Here is a 17,053-nt window from a genome sequence, read left to right as displayed (position 1 = left end):
TCTTTTATTTAATCGCTCCTCAAAGCTCGTATTAATAATAAAAAAGGTTATTACAGCAGGCAACCATGTTAAAACTGCTGGCTTTCCTGCGAGGCACCTCACTGGGCTCAGTGCAGCCTCTGCTCTTCAAACAGGAGACTAGGGGAAATCCTGTAAACCCCTCAACTTAGAGTGTCCTCCTGCTACGTTTGCAGGATCCCCAAGCATAATCTTTAAGATCATTCTCCGTACTATTGAGCTTGATATTTTGCCTCAAAGCCTGATGTCTTCAAAATGTTACGCTGACCCTGCATAATCCGTGCAGTTTTCCTTACGAAGACTGCAGGCGAGAAAGCTGGAAGTCAGGGCGTATTTCGTGCCCGTATTTTGGGCTCAGCCCGCGATTCTCCGGCGCTGAGGCCTGGCCTCCACTCTGCGGCCTCCCTGGCCTCCCACGGAGAAACGCGGCTCCTTCCTCCGAGGTTTTACAGGTGTGGAATGGCGCTGCGCAGTGTTTTAAGTCACGTAATTGCCAAGAGCAGTAGGTTATTTCAGTCAGCCTTTGTTTGAAATTTTCAATTTTATCATCAGTCTGGCTGTCTCCGTTTTTCCCATTAGTGTTTTTGCTTTAAAGTTGCATCGGGGGAAGGGAAGAAATAAAATCATTCGCGTACACGCTCTGCGTGTGTGTGCGGAAACGTTGCCCTTTTTTTATTCCTGCTTTTCTTCCCACGATGCTTCTGTGAACTTCTCAGGTGGCCTCTGATGCACGTTGTCCTGCTGCCCTATCTTGCAAGGGCACTGCAGCTCACTGATGAGGAGGCCAATTTAGGAGAGGTAGGAAACTGCCCTGCACAGTCATGCTGGTGCTTTGCTCTGTGGGCTCGAAAATGTGGGGAAATGCAGCTTTCTTACTGTTTGTTCCCATGCAAAGGCGCTGCTGCCGGCTTGGAGGTGGTGTAGAAAGCATGGGCACAAGCACAAGCGCTGACTTAGAGTCTGCAGTTTTTGTTAGGATGTGAGGATGGCAAGCACCACGGTGACACTTAAAATGCTCTTAATTCCACGCTTTGCCTTAAGGCACCTAAAAAATCCCCTTTTCGGTGCCTGGAGGACGCCTGGAGAAGGTGCCTCGTCACTGCGGTGCGTTTCAGTGCGTCGTCACTGCGCTCTGCCATGCACTGGGAAAGGGCGTCCTGCGGCGGGCGGGTTTTGGGGAAAGGGCATCCTGCGGCGGGCAGGTTTTGGGCGCTATTTTGTAGTGCTGGTGACTCACTGAAGGTGACGTGCAAGAAGGAGGCCCCGCTTGCAGGATTGGTAGGGGCATCTGGTTAGACTCTGGGCCCAGGTAATAATCCTGTATGTTAACAGGCCTTGATTTCATACAGAAAAGTAAAAATATCCTTTCTACAAACTGCTGCACGTACCTACCTTTGTGCCCATACACATTTTGTATATTATAAAACAAAAAGTAGTATTTAAACACTTCCGCTCGTCCTGTTAACCGAGTTTGCTGTTGAAAGTGTTATCACTGGCAAACTGTATCTTGGGACATCTCCTGAAACAGACACTAACGATCTGAAACTTTAAAAGATCCAAAATACAAAACTAGTTTTTAACAGTGAATGCATTTATAATGGTGCTTTCCAATCTGCGGATTGCATAGCATTTTAAAATCTAATCTTATAAATAGTGTTTTGCTTACGTTGCACAATGAAAGCCATTAGTCATTGTGCAGAAGAAATCAAAAGGAGAAGAGGAGCATTATACAGAGGGAGGGAGGAGCATTTCTCATCCAGTACTTCTGCAGTTGCTGCAGTTAATACAAATACGCTCCTGCTCATTGCAGCACAGAGCCCAGCAAGGGCTGGCAGACCGAGCACGTGCCTTGGCTCTTGGCTACCTTTTAATTTGTGCCTGGAATTCTGTGCTGCCAGATCAAAGTTTAGTCCATGTGAGCTTCTTTCTGTCTCAAAAGTAATTTTAGGATGATTGTATTATTCAGATGTTAAAATGTCATTATATAAACCTATTTTATGTCATCCTCATTTATCTCCTCCTTGGATTCCTGTGTTTATTTCTGACTTGCCCTATATTTCAAAGAGGTGACAAGAGAAAGAAGATGTTGAGAAAACATGGTTAGGATGAGGGGGGAAAGCTTTCCTTGTTAAGAGAAAATAGAAAAGTTTGTGACTTGCTTGGGATGAAGGCAGATAAATAGAAATGAGTGTAGGGCTGCATAAAAACTGATTTTGAGGTTATAAATCAGGTGCTTCTCTTGCCGTGATTCAGGAAGTTATTTACTGAAATTGCAAGATGAGAACTGTAAAACCAAAGTCCTATAAATTTGGATCACTGCATCATCAGCATGTGCAACTTATTGCCACTGAACATCCTGAGACCAAGAGAGTAGTAGATTGTGCTTTTTTTTTTTTTTTTTTTTTTTTAACTAAGGATCACGTATTTATTAAATAAAATGCCAGGATTATTTGTCTTCAAATTAGACATAGTTATAAAAGACAATGGGTTTTGAGGTTATTACTGGCTGGCAAAAAAGGGAGAACTATTTTAGAACAGCCCATCAAAACATTTCTTGAAGAGAGACCGGGGAACACCGGGCTGCTCTGGTAGCCCTTTCTGAGGTCCCCTGCATTACTATAGCTAGGCCAAGTGCATTTGGAGCAGACTATTTCAGGCAAAATATATACTAAAATAACTCTTAGTGAGGTTGCAGGACGTTGAAGGGCCATTTCATCCACTGTGGAAAATAGTTATCTTGACTGGGTGGAAAACTCCGCACAGGGCCATAGGTGGCAGGAAAAATTGCAGGTGCACTGGGGTAAAATTGTCCTTTCAGGAATGGCAGAGGAATCTGATATTGCTGCTGTGGATAGATCAGCCCGCCAGGATTTAATATCCAGCTTTAAAGACACGTGTGCAGGGAGCTACATGAACTCCCTATTTATGTTCCTTGGAGGAGGAAGGCATCAAAATCAGCATCCAGAGTCTGGCTGCGCTGAGCGGCCCCCTCCTGTGGTTCAGCATCACTTAGAGCACGTGCTGGACCCTTCCCTCCGCGTGGGCTACGTGGGGCATTCGGCACAGAGCCCTGGAATTGCTCCTTCTAAAAGCAACCACTTTCCTGTCACTGCTAATACACTGATCTGCGTGTCTGAGGGCGCCGTGGATCTCTTGTTGTTCTATTTCCACTGACATAATAGGCACTGGCTTGTAAAAAAATTATACAGGGTTTGCAGAGGTTGCACAGTGGTCTGCAGTTTTGACTGATTTCTTCTGATGTTTAAAACTAAGAACTGTGTAAATGCAAATTTATTATATTCAAAAGCATCGCCCTCCCCAAAGCCTCGGCAGCAGGATGCAGCTGTTGCTTTTTGGTTTGAATTGCAGTCAATTAATGTTAATGATTGGTAAATTTGAATCAGTCTCATGATTTGAATAAAAGATTAGTCTAATTTTTTATTTTCATGTGTACATGATGGCAATTAAACACTGTTGCCTGTGTAATTCATTGCTATGTTCTGTGACATTAAGCAACTGGAATATTTGACCTTTGCTACAGCAAATGATCAAAGATAAGTGCAGCCAAATTACAGCAGAAAGTTAAATTTGAATATTTTACCAGCTTTCTCTTCAATTTCAATAATTTATAGCAGATGCACAACTTAAGTACTGTACTTTCATACATCTTTCTTTCCCTCACCATGGATTGGTTCGTGAACACTTGTTATATATTATTTATTTTGAAAGCTTTTCTCACAAACCCCAGGAGATGAATCCTGTATCCATTCCTTAAGGCAAGTAGTAATACCAAATACAGTAGTAATAATAATAATAATAAAGCAATCGTGTGTTGAGCAATGAGAGGAAAGGCAAATTATATATTGCATGTTTTTACTGGCTAAATCATGATTTTAAAAATCTCTCTAGAACATAATATTTTAATGTTTTAAATTTAGAAGGCAGATTAATAAGCACAGAGATATAGTTTGAAAAAAGCTCAATGGCAGCACAAATTGCTGAACTGGTGTCTCAGTCCACTCAGTAGTAAGTTCAGGAGGACCTCAGAGCCCATTTATTCATTCACGTGTCCACAGTGAAATGGACAACCACATTTCAGATTAAGCAGGTGACAGTTTTTCATACTTGAGATGTATGTCCACTGGAAACTCAACTTTGATCCCTGGGTATTTGCCTCTTCTCCAGGCAGAGTTTAACGGAGTCTCATGATACAGCAACAGAACTGCTATGCCGAATAAAATCATCATGAATTTATTTTGCAGATTCTGAGCTTTTCTTTCCTATACCTGTTTCCTACTTACTTCTCTCCCTGACTCATTCACTCAGCATTGACCAATATTGAATGTTAAACTCATCTTCCTCTCTCATAACTATTGTGTCCCAACCTTGCTATTGTCCTGTTTCTGTACGAATGTCTCATTTTGCTTTACCTTTTCTTTATGAAAACCTTTGCATTTTGGATGTAACCAAAGACCTGCTGTGATTTATGAGGACTGAGTTAAGTGAGTTAATTCATCTTGTCTCTGACTTCTGTTTGGTTCTGCTGGGCTTATGTTTACAGGCAAGAAATCTCAGCTGTCCTGCTAGGTTTTCTGAAATCCTCTGTCATTTTCAGAAGAAAACACTGTAAAATTTGTGAATCCAGAGACTTGATATCAATGTGGCCAGGTTAGCTATTTGATTTTGTTTGTTTGTTTTGTCCTTCTGGGAACAAAACACCACCACTGTTCCAGTGCATTTCCTCTGCTTCCCTCCACCGACGGTGTTCCTGCTGCTTTTCCAAAGTACTGACAACTCCTTGTCTCCTTATTTTCTGCTCTCCATCCATTTCTGTGTGATTCTGTGTGATTTCACACTTTTCTCTTTACAGAGGAGCCAACTCGATACAGGCAGATAGTTGCTGCTGGCCCTGCCTCTAAGCTAACAAACTTTACCTGCACACCTCGTGACAGTGGCCACTTTTCTCACCCTAGGGCTGGAAGAACTGGTGCCCATACGATGCCTTTAGGTCAGGGAGATGTCTGGCTTTACGTAGCTGCAGCCCTAGAGCTGTGTGGGCGTCACAGCTTTGTCGTGAGTGGCGGCCCAGGTGCACGTCTGAGCTCAAACCCAGAACACAAAGTGCTAACCTCTTCAGACAAGAATCCTGCTCTTGACAAATTTGCTCAGGATATCAACACTTAGCTCAGACTGGTCTAATATACCGTGCTAAAGGGAGAGTGCTGTTCCAGTGCAAAATTAACACCTGAAAGCTAATGTGTTTGGAATGGTCGTTAGCATCTGTGACTCAAAGCAAGGCATGATACTTGGAGCTGCCTTGGTTTGGGGCCTAGACCACATATTCTTTTAGTAGCAGTTGCTTACTGCTGTATTTCAGGTGTTGTATTAGCAGTAAAAGAATAAATGTGGAGAATGTGTGCTGAATGTGTGCCTGCTGAATGAGGTGGGTGATTTAGTGACTTCTGCTGCAAATAATAAGGCTCAGGATACTCAGTGCTGCCTCTGTGTGGGTCTTCACTGACCAGCTCCCCCAGGCTTTTGCTCCTGGAACAGGGTTAGAGGAACAGAGAAACTACCAGTGGTGGAAGGACAGAGGCAGAGATCAGCTTTGAGAAGTCACAAGGATTGAGGCAGGGCCCTGAAGACTGAAGAAAGGTGCACCCATCTTCAAAGGGGCAGGAATGACCCCCCAGGGAACTACAGGTTCTTCAGCTTCCCTTTAGTTCCTGGCAGGGTTGTAGAGTGAGTAATCCTGGTGGTGACTGGGAATAGCCAGAAGGGATTTACCAAGAGTAAGTCATACGTATCTGACCAACCTGATTGCCTTCTGTGATTAAATGACGAGGTGTATGATGAGGGGAGAGCAGGGGGTGTCATCTAGCTTGACTGTAGAAAGTACTTTGCTATTTTCCACAGAGCATCCATTTCTGCAGTTTGGGGTAGTACTTTCCAGATGGATAGCCTGCTAGAGGGGTGAAAAACTGGCTGGATCCCAGGATCAAAGGGTAGTGGCTGGTGGCTTGGACTCGACCTAGGGGCTCGTTCCAAGCAGAGGAGCACGAGACACGGAGGGCTTGCTCAGTGTTTTACGGATGACTCCCAGCGTGAGGGTGCAGGCTGTGCACACGAGGGCAGGACTGCCATCTAGAGGGGCCTAGGCAGGTGGGAGGAATGAGCTGGCAGGAAATTTGACATGGAAAAATCCAAAGTCCTGCACCTGAGGTGGTCCAGTGCCCAGACTGGGCACTGGCTGAGCCGAGTAGCAGCTCTGCTAATGAAGACCTAAATGCCCTGCTTGACAGCCCAGAAGGCAGCCTGCCCTGTGGCACAGTGTCCTGTGGCTCCCAAGGCTCAAAAAACATCTGGGGAAGTTGGTAGCTGCTGGTCTTTACACTGGTACAGCTGTGTTCCCCATGGGAATGACTGAATGGTCATCAGCAGCCGAGGATGATAATACTGTAAAATAACATTGTAAAAGAAAGATAGATTGGGTGCTGGAAGATGAACAAAACAATGTGAAATGTGGACTTGGTTAGGCGTTTATGGTGGTATAATTGATAGGCTTTTAATGCAAACGGCTTAAACAAAGTAAAAATAATCAATATTAAATGATAGTTGCTGTCAAGCTTGTATTTAGCTGTTTTGTATCTGTGCTTGATGGATATGTATTCATATGTAGGTTGCACTACATATTTTCTGGCTATGAAATTGCAGCAGCAGGTTGTGAAACATGTATGAAATTAAAATTTGGAATGCATAGAGGGCTTAAAAATACAGATGGTTGTGGAGGCTTTGCTATGCAGGACGACGATGTGCATTTCCAAATAGCTGGAAAAGCTCATCAGACCTTGCAAATACAAGCAAAAAGGAAAAGAAGAATCCTTAAACTGCTTTAAAGTCTAAGCAAATCTATTTTTCCTTTCTCTCCTCAGCGATGGTTTTTCTCTTCCTCTAGGCTGAGAGCTGTTTAAAGGAAGAACTTCAAGTTCTCACTTTTAAGTTTGGATCCATTTTTAGCGTGTTTACATGTTATTTGATTCTATCCTTTGCAGAGCCGGTGTGGGCAGGATGGATTCTGAGGAGGAAGTGTGTGAAATACTTCAAGAAAAAGAGATGGGCCAGGTGCCCAAGAATAGCTCTTACCCTTTTTCTTTCTGTGAATAGAAACCTCTTCCTAGCTAGGAGAATCAGGATTTGGTTCAGCTGTTGATTTGAATGGCTAGCTTATAAAAATGAAGCATTTGCCATTGGTCTGGCCTTTCCTCTTCTGTTCCCTTACTGCACTTTGATGTAGAGTACCAAGAGCCCAACTGAGAAAGGCAAATGAAGAGAAAGTTGGGGACTGTCTCAGCAGTCACGTCTCTTTGAGATGCATAACTTACCCATATGCATATGCCATACCCATAGGCTTTGAAATGCATAACTTAACATAGGCCTCAGTTTTTTATTTCTCAGTAAAAACAAATCAAACAACAGTGCGTGTCAAGTGGACTGGAGTGAGCTTTATGCTATTAGACCTAAGTAATAAAATGCACATACAGGACAAGGTAATGTCCTTGGGATTATCCCCAAGGATAATGCGCTTCTTTTCAGTATGATGTTTTAATACATGCTGTTTATAATGCATTATTAACTGCTTTTGCCTTTTCTTTAATAACTGAATGAAATTCATGCCTCTTCCTACATCGATCTGTGCTCCACAACAGGTATATGGAAATCTACATCTTATGGCTGTCACGAGGATGATCACCAGAGCAATGCAGAGCTTTCAGGATATAGTAGGAAAAGGATATTAATTCTAATTATAGACACTTGTATTCTTAATGGAAATAAATATTTGTTCTTCGACACGTGGAAGGAAATGACTTACCATAACTGCTCAGTTTGATAAAGGCAGCAATGTGCTCCCTGCTCTGCTTGTTTTAGAGCACTGTCAGGTTGGTTAGTATGGCAGGGTCCAAGGGGAAGAAAATATACTGTATGATTAATGTAGTTGTTTTTTCCCTTCCCACTTGAAGCTGTAGTGTCCTTTATTTGTATTGAATCTCATCTGGGGAAATATGCATGGAGATTTAAAGAAAAAAAATCTAATTATTAGTCCCATTAACAATTTTCATTTTGACTTCTAATTGCAATGAAAGCAAATGTTTTGAGAGAATACTGTAAGTACTATAATGACTCTTAGAGGAAAACAAGCATTAATGTCGTGTGCCTTTTCTTACAGGAAATTAAAATGTATGACTGACAGTGAAACGGTTGCACCTGACTGGCCTTACTACAAAACCATTGATAGGATCTTATCCAAAGTGACAGACCACAGCGATGTGAAAATGCATGAAAATCAGCAGCCAGGTCCTTCCACATCACAGACGGAGGCCTCGCAGTCTCCATCAGCTAAGTCTACACCTCTGTACTTGCCATATAACCAGTTTACATATGAAGGAAGGGAAGAGTGCTTTGAAGATGAACACTCAGAGAGCTCATCCAGCTTACTTTCTTACAAGCTGAGGTACCATCTAATTCTTTTTCCTTTCTTATATTTCACAGAATGAGCCAGCTGTGCTATATAAAAGGAAGATCCTAAAGATCCTAGAACGTTTATCTCTGATGACTATTGTAGCATTTCTGTAAATCATCAATGAGATAAATTGTCCAGTCTTAGCCATTTTACTAAACTAGGTCACTTCTTTCCTTCCTTCATGAGAGACTGGAAGGGAGTAGGAAGACTGGGCAAAAAGTCGTGTATTATTGCCAAAATTCAGCATGGATGTCACTGATCACGTGAGGAAGAATATTTGTAATAGGAGTATGGACATGGCCATGCTCTAGTTAGTGTCACAGTGCAATGAGAGATATAACATACTGCTTAGATGTACTTTAGTCTTGATCTAGTCTTGATTTTGTTAGTGCTATTGAATTTTATGAGTATGAAATTTCACTGACTTCAGCTATTAAAATGGTGAAAAAGATAGAAACGAAATATTTCTGAGAACACTGGAGCTATGGTACTCAAGCAGTTTGAAAGAACATTACAATCATTTTAAATATAATTGAGAATGTCACTTTTTCAAATCAAATGCAACTTTGAAAATACAAATTTGTGCTTCCTTTTTTGATAAGATCAGAATTCTCTGGGAAGCACTATTTTAGTAAAAGGCAGGGTTATACAGTTGATGCAAAATTTAGACTTTACTGGTCTCATTTTTCATCCGGAGTGCTGTGAAAATAAGACTTGATTACAGTTTTCTGTCAGGGGGAAAAAAAAAAGTTGATCCTGGAGATAGATCCTTGTCATGGGTCTATGAGCCTTTTACTATAACAATAAAATTGTTTGTCAGTCATGCAACTGAGAAGCTGTTCAGCTAGAAGAAGAACCAATTTGGATTATTTATTTCCAGGCCTACTTTGGATGAGTAAAAAAAATCCAGTGATTCAAAGAAATGGTGCTTGAATAGCATATTTTGCATATTCTTGGTACCTTAGTATATATTTTTGTGAATAACTGTAGAACTGTAGCAGCCTCTTTGTTCACAAGCAACATTTTTTTAATCCTAGTTCAAATTAAGTAGTGATATTCCTAATACATCATCTATCTTGATTTAGAATCTGCAAGCTCCACAGTCACATTTCTTATGCAAGGATTTTTTTCTCAAATCATAATTTCATTTCTGCTAACATTATTTAATATCTAACTTAAAGGTCACTTTGCTGTAGACACGAGGTATATTTATTCACTAGACCACATAGATTCACTATGTTAACATAAATAATGTAATTTTAAAAAGTAAGTTACCTCAGCTTGGGGAGAGGTCCAGGCCGATGCTGGGTTTGGTGAACAGGAGGGGAGGAGAGAGGTCTCCACAGCAGGGTCCATCACAGGGTGTGCACAAACCATCACGCAAGCCAGGCTGATCAAGCACAAGTGTGTAGCCATTGGCCTCACTTGTTTGCAGGTGAAGTGGGCTTAAACCACTCTGTGAATTCTCCCCGTAGTGAAAAGTCTGGAAATTGGAGGCTAAAATGTATTGGAAAAGTATCTGAGCTTGGCTCAGCCTGTTTGGAAACGAGCCCAGGTGGCAGCGATGCCGGTGTCCGGCGAGGAGGGCTGTGAAACCAGGTTTGGGGCTGCCTGCCCACCAGGGCCTCTGTATTTCACTGCTCCCCAACTACTAATGCCACTGTGATCTGACCATGTTGTTGTTTGCTGGGGTTATAATTTTGTGCAATTCAATCTCATGCATCTCATTTAACTGCAAGATACGGTCGTATTCATCAGTTCAAGTGCAGGTGTGTATTTGTGTTGAGAAAAAAAAAGAGGTCGTCTTATAGCCACCACTTGAAATATCACTTGCTAGTGATGATATGAGGGGTTGAAATCACTTAGAGCTGTCATGATAAGACAGGAAATATGCTTCTTTTAGAGGTCACTAATGGAATCATGAGTTAAGGAGCAATTTTCAGCTTAAACAATTAGTGTGTTGCACTGTCTATCAAAAACACTTGGTAATAACGAATCAGCAAGAAAAGAATTGGCAAACCAAATGTAGATACATCTTATTTTTTTAAGTGCCTTGTCTCTAGAAACTGCTTGGATAGTCCGATAGGCTAAAAAAAATGCCTAATTACAATACTGGGATTTTGAATCGAGAAAAACAATTCAGGTGGCCAATTTCTGCCTCAATTTTTGTCTTTTATAGCTATAGATAAAACAAATATTTTGGAAAACATGCACATATATCTCTGTGAAGTATAGTGCATTTTACAACTGTATAACCCTTTTCTTAATGAAAAAGATTATACACAGATTGGTCAAGTGTACACAATGTTTTGTTCTCCATAGTAAATATCATGATGTTATGGCAACAATAGATAGAAAAGAACTCAAACTGTGTTTGTGTGCATGTATGTGTGTATATACACATGCATAATGAATACATATATTTAATATATAAATAACATGTATATAAATTATATCATATATATTTAGAGTCTTATTTAAACTTCTGAAAATCTTCGTATTGTCCCTCAACCCTTCAAAGCACTTGGGCTTTTGAGTGTAAGCATTGTGTTTTCCATAGCATCCTGGAATGTCCTATGAGGCTACATAGATAAGTTACAACATAAATGACTGGATTTAATGTTTATTTTCATGATAGAGGAAGATGTCAAGATTTATGCTTCAATCAATACATACATACTATCAAGCTAAAAATAGTTGAAACTAATTTTCCTTGCATTTTACTTTGAGTTTAGGAGCTTCTTGGAAAAAAAGCTTACATTTTTCTAGTTAATGATAATATGATTTCCATAGGATCAAATAATTTTTATTGCAATTTCCAGATGGGAAAAACATTTGGAATCCTTGTTTCCCTTTAATGGGGCATCTGCTATTAGTTCAGTTTTGTCCTAGCACTGCTCTTGGGCTTCAACAAAGCTTGCATTGTATTGCAATAGCCATAAAAAATGTCACAGTAATAGAATTATTGTCAGTAATGTAATGCAATGTGGTGGAGTCTTGGACTGTAGCTTAAAAAAAAAAATTAACCCCAAATTTCTAGCAACTATATACATGACATTTTATCTAATTTAAAGCCTTTTTTTCCACACCGTAGACTAATTTATAATCTTATTTATTATCGTCAAAGTAGTAGCAGAACTTTATACAGACTTCATATATATATTCAAACACAATCCATGTATTGAATCCAATTACTTTCACGTGAAGTATAGAAAATTTATTCCTGTGTTGTGGCTGCCTTTAGTAGTGGACTGCTACACTCACAAACCCCATGTCTCTTGTCCTCCACTTCTTTGTTCCTGTGATTTGTTCGTTGGAAATTTTCCACTAGATATTCAGTAGCTCTGATGTACTCAGATTACAGAGAATCCCTACAGATCCCTATGGAAATCTGTTCTAGTGACTGATCTCTTGCTTAAACCAGTGTTTTATTTCTAATTTTAATATGCTGAGATAAATGGAAGTAACTAAGTTTTCACTGTATTGGAGGTTCTTTCAATATTTTGTGCTTTTTGTCATGATGTAATTGTAAACCATGATCACATCATGTTTCAGTATTCTTTGTTTTTGAAAAGGTAGGTTGAGTTATTTGGTACCGGAAGGATTATATACACAGAAACAGCAAGAATTGGTAATATGAATTAACCAAGATATGAATTGTGTAATAGAACTTGAAGTGCATTAAAATTTGGTGTGAATGCTAATACAGGAGGTAACAGTTTGGCAAGGCCTTTAATCTTTTTAATATTAATCTATGGCTATTCAAAATCCAGCAGCTACAAAGAAATCTGAGCTTTAGGTTGTGCACATTATGTAATGTGTAACTCGTTGTGCAGACTTGTTATCACAGCAAGGTGCTTTGCCCGTCCTCCGAGCCATTTTTCTGGCTCTTCTCTACGCTTCAAGGAAGAGTCTCATTAAATCCTGAATGTGTTTGGCTGTATTGGGATGAACTAGTTTACCAAAATATCCAGGTTGCTCTTGTTCTCATTCCTCACACTCTTAAGATATTTGTGTCATCTCTAATATTTATTTATTGTTATCCTTAACTCCTGCTTCATTAGTTGTTCACACACGTCCCTGGTGAGTTGTCGGTAATCGACTGAGGAACTTTTTAACTGAACAGTGAATGAAACTGATCTCTCTCACGTGCATCTGAGCCTGAAGGCAGTTTGCCTCGTGGCATCTGGTGGGTTTGCTGTGTTCTGCCTGGTTCCAGCACACACCATCAGTTCTGTTCACCCCCCTGCTAGGTGAGGGGGAACATTTTCATCCTATGTTTTTCTTCACTGGTTTGGACCTTTGTTAGGACTAGCTTTCCAAGATTCTGCTTGGAACTTGGTGCCAAAGCAAAGCTCTTCCATGCTTGTGCGCTCAGGAAAACATCCGTGCCGGTTCTCTTGGAGACAATTTGCTGTGAACTCCCAAGAGTACCAGTAGATTGTCTTAGAGGTCCTGCATTTTCCAGACTTCTCTAATCTCCAGGCCTCAAAAGCTACCCTCAGGACTGGACCTTTCATAGAGTGGAAATGCTTCCTTCCCAGAAGGTGCGGATATTCTCTCAGGATCTGTTGCACCCCTCAGCATTACCCATGTGTTGGCTGCACAGAAACACAATGTAGAAAATCAGCAACAGGAACTGATGGGTGTTTGCTACAGCAGACACTGCTCATTCTCTGTCATTCACTGATCATTCATGCTGGTTCCTAGAGGCTTCCAAACTGCAAGTAGTCCTGAATGAAACTGTTTCAGGGTATTTATACTGTTGGGATGCTCAATGCTGAATCTTATGTGCTTGCTTCCCTCCAACCTCTCTGCTGTCAAGAGATGCTGGCACTGGAGAGTGCTGTCTGGCCCTGCCTAGGAGACCTCAGATTTCTTGAGGGAAATGGCTCTGTATCTTAGGAGACACTTCATGATTCAAGTGACTCCTTCAGGAATCACTGGACATTAGCATCATTCCATGTCCCTGAGGGCTCTTTACTTGTCAGTTAAGTTCTTTAGATTCTACTTTCCTTCCTTTGTAAACCTGTTCTCAAGAGGTCTCCTTCAAGAGCTGTCTTGCCTGAAAAGAGGATTGTAAATTCCAGGTCCTTCCTACAGAAGCGTACATGCTTCTACCAGTGTGAGTGCAGCGACAGGAACCTTGGAATAAACAGATCCTGGTTTTTTGCAGGATGTGCAACCACGATAATCCCAGTGACCAGCTGAAGGATTGTTTGGGCTACAGTATATGCAAAGAGCAGCATTTATTTATGTATTGACACATATCTTTGATGCCCCAAATCAAATGTGATTGTCATGTTTGGTCATCTTGTTCAAGTGACTATTCTAAGCTTTTATTTTTTTTCCTTCAAGATTTTAAGAGCATTTCATTTGATCCACATGTTTCTTTTTATAGACCTCACCCTTTTTTAGGTTATTGCACACTTGAATGTCGAAAGGACTGTATCTTTTCACTATATTTGCAGCATTAAGTGCTTCAGGAGCTTAGGTTGACTTTTTTTCTCTTGCTGAGAGACTGGAATGCCACCGTCACTGTTGCACAAAGCAGCTGAGGCCAACCCTGTAGGACAAGGTACATGAAATTATAAGTCTACCACAGCTGAGTGGCATTCCTCCCCTTCACATTAGTAAAAACACTCTCCTCAGCTCTTCAGGTGATGCTGATGACCTCGGTTAAGGATGCCCTGGCACCTGCAGGGTGTTGACAGGACACACTGCTCGCAGCTGCGTTACCTCATTGCTGCATTTCTTCCAGAGAGGGTCCTGTGTTTGGCAGAACGTGCCTGAGGTCACTGTTTGCCTCAAGGTGCTTTGCAGCCCCTCACTGGATACTCCTGATCTTGGGGTCTCCATTTTGGAGTCACTAAAGTAATGAATGGGTAAAGAGTGACATGGACTGAAAAGCAAATTGCCTCTCTGTAACCGAAGGCGTTTTTACGTGTGTAGTTCACATGCATGTCTGCTTGTTACCTGATGTTCCCCCTCCTTCACAGCCCAGCACACTTCTAGTAAGCAAGCATATAGAAGCAATACTCCTAGTATACAGGCAAGCAAGAAGTAGCATGCAAGCTACTTCTTCCTTAAATTACAGGTTGAGTTACAAATCTTGTGTCCTGCCTTGCATGCTTTGTGTCGCTAAGCAGGGAGCAGACGTGTCAATGGATTCTGCAGCTGTAAAAAGCCTGAGCTCTTGCACTGTCACCCCAAGCTAGGGCAGCCGTGTGAGCTACACACCTTGAGGGCACTCGCCAGCTTCTCTGAAAAGGAGAGGCTGATAGACTGTATTTCTGGTAAATGCATTCAATGAAAAAACAAGCTCTTAAAATGCCACCTCTAAATATCTAGTATGTCATACTGGGATCAGCCTCACTGGGGGATGCTTTAAAATATAACAACGGGAGTAAATGTAATAGCTAGATAAGCTAAAGGTCTCTTCCAGTCAGCTTTTAAACTTGCTGTGGAAGAAATGGCAAAATAAAAAGAAAAGACTATGCCTCACTCCCTGCAGGCAAAATTCTTGTTAAAAGTTAGTTTTTTTTATTTTTTTTTGTCAAGAACTCTATACAATATTTAAGTTTTGACATGAGGCTGAGATGGAATTTATTGGATGGAATTTATTGAGATGGAACGTTTTTACTCTTTTTTTTTAAACAAGCTTTAGTTATAGATTGAGTTTTAGTTCTAACTTTTTTTTTAATGTGAGTTTAACAGATAACAAATATTTATCTTTCAGAGCTGAAGAAAGACCAGTTAAGAAGAGAAAAATGCAAAGCTGCAGCTTCCAAAAGAAGAAATTAAAACTAATGGAGGCCATGTTGGAAGAACAGAAGAAGTTAAGTAGAGCTATGGAAGAAACCTGTAGAGAAGTGCGCAGGATTCTGGATCAGCAAAACATCATTCAGGTTCAAAGCTTACAGCTACAGGAGAGAATGATGAATCTACTGGAGAAAATGATCTCCAAATCTAATGTTTAGTTTCCTTTGTGAATGCCTCTGAGATTATAACTGATATTATAGACATCCCTTTATTGCACACCTTATGTGTGTCTATTGCCCCATTCCCAGGTTTTCCATGGCAATTCAAATCTTAGTGTAATCCTAGTTAAGCAAAGAGAAGAGATAATGCAGATGAGAGCTATTCAGTATGAGAAAACGAGTGCAATAATTGCCGAAGTTGATGTATTTTTATACAGAAGGGTTAAGGGACGAGTAGCTCTGGGAACTTTTTCAGTACTATTTATGCCTAGGCCAGGTAGTGTTTTACTAACAGCAGTGTTTTATGTTGCTTCCCATCAAGGACTGCATCCTGACCTGCTGTAGGAGGACAGAGTAGTGTATTTCTAAACATGCATCTTGACTTTACAGAAGAGTAAACCCTGTTTTGAAACATATGCAGTGACTGTACAAGTGACCTTCGGTTCTTGTGAAGAGCTACTTGGGACCATGAGATATATCAGTTTAAACTCCATGCCTGATAGGAATATTACTCTTAAGATATGATAGTAAAAAAAAAAAAAAAGAAAAAAAAAACACTTTTGATAATAATAGAAAACTCTGAACCAACCTTACTATATACTGAATACTAAAATGTATAGAAGATACTTGAAGTTGCTTTTGATATTAAATGTATAATTTTTTCATTATTAACTGGAATCTGTTGAATTAATGAACAACCAGCAAGGAAAACTCTCATTTATTCTCTATCACAAAAGAAAAATATTGTAATGTGTGTATATACATATATATATATCTATCAAATGAAATAAAAAGAAGAACCGTATTTATTATTGCTGGGCAGACAGTATGTTTTGGGACACTGCAAAATATGGGGAGAGATAACAAAGTTTCAAAATCTTAATTGCAGATTTCCTGTCCTCATGTCCAAAATATATACAAAGAACTTAAATAGAAATATATAAGAAAGAATTTAGGAAGAACTTTCAACTCTAGTGATTGGTATTTGCTGCTAGAACCACTTTGGTGGGCAAGTAGATGTTTTAAGGAGTGGCCAATAAAGCGGATCACCATATACCACAAGAGGGAGCTGAAGACACAAAGGATTATGTTGAAGTGGTTAAGATGAAGTAGTAGCAAGTGTTTGATTCCATAATGAAATATGGCATTGAAATCGCCTTTAGCAGAAATTCAGAAATTCATCAGCAGAATTTCATATGCACTATTTCTTAATGCTTGCTCTTTGAAAAACATTTCTCGTATTTGCAAGATTGAGTACCCAAGATTAGATTCAGATATAGAAGTAAAGAACTTAATAATAGCAGTAGGAACTCAGGTGATTTTCCATTCTCTCTGTTAAACAATGTCTTCTCTTGACTCTTTGAAGCTGTTTGTATTTTCCTTATACTCTAACATATTGTTATCTAAATTAGTGGTAGTGATTTAAAACCTAGGCCTGACCAATTTACTTGCAATTATACCTAGTCAATAAGATAAAGATTATCTTCACCAAGCAAATTAATAATATGTGAAAATATTCCTTAGAAGATCCTTTACA

General features: G+C 40.2%; 1 protein-coding gene across 2 annotated transcripts in view; it reads left to right on the top strand.

Moving 5' to 3' along the window:
* Positions 1-16,154, top strand: part of MSANTD1 (Myb/SANT DNA binding domain containing 1) — a 29,904-nt gene extending 13,750 nt beyond the window's left edge. For both annotated transcript variants that reach the window (XM_088540032.1, XM_010212526.2), the window contains exons 3-4: positions 8,243-8,527; positions 15,276-16,154. In XM_088540032.1, the coding sequence (XP_088396158.1) occupies positions 8,243-8,527; positions 15,276-15,516 (526 nt within the window). In that variant the 3' untranslated portion in view covers positions 15,517-16,154. The remainder of the gene's footprint in view (positions 1-8,242; positions 8,528-15,275) is intronic.
* Positions 16,155-17,053: the final 899 nt, after the last annotated feature.

This window comes from Tinamus guttatus, unplaced genomic scaffold, assembly GCF_059628265.1.
Source record: "Tinamus guttatus ecotype Peru unplaced genomic scaffold, ASM5962826v1 Tinamus_guttatus_pri_ptg000052l, whole genome shotgun sequence".
Lineage (NCBI taxonomy): Eukaryota > Metazoa > Chordata > Aves > Tinamiformes > Tinamidae > Tinamus > Tinamus guttatus.
This window is presented reverse-complemented; position numbering and strand designations above follow the sequence as displayed.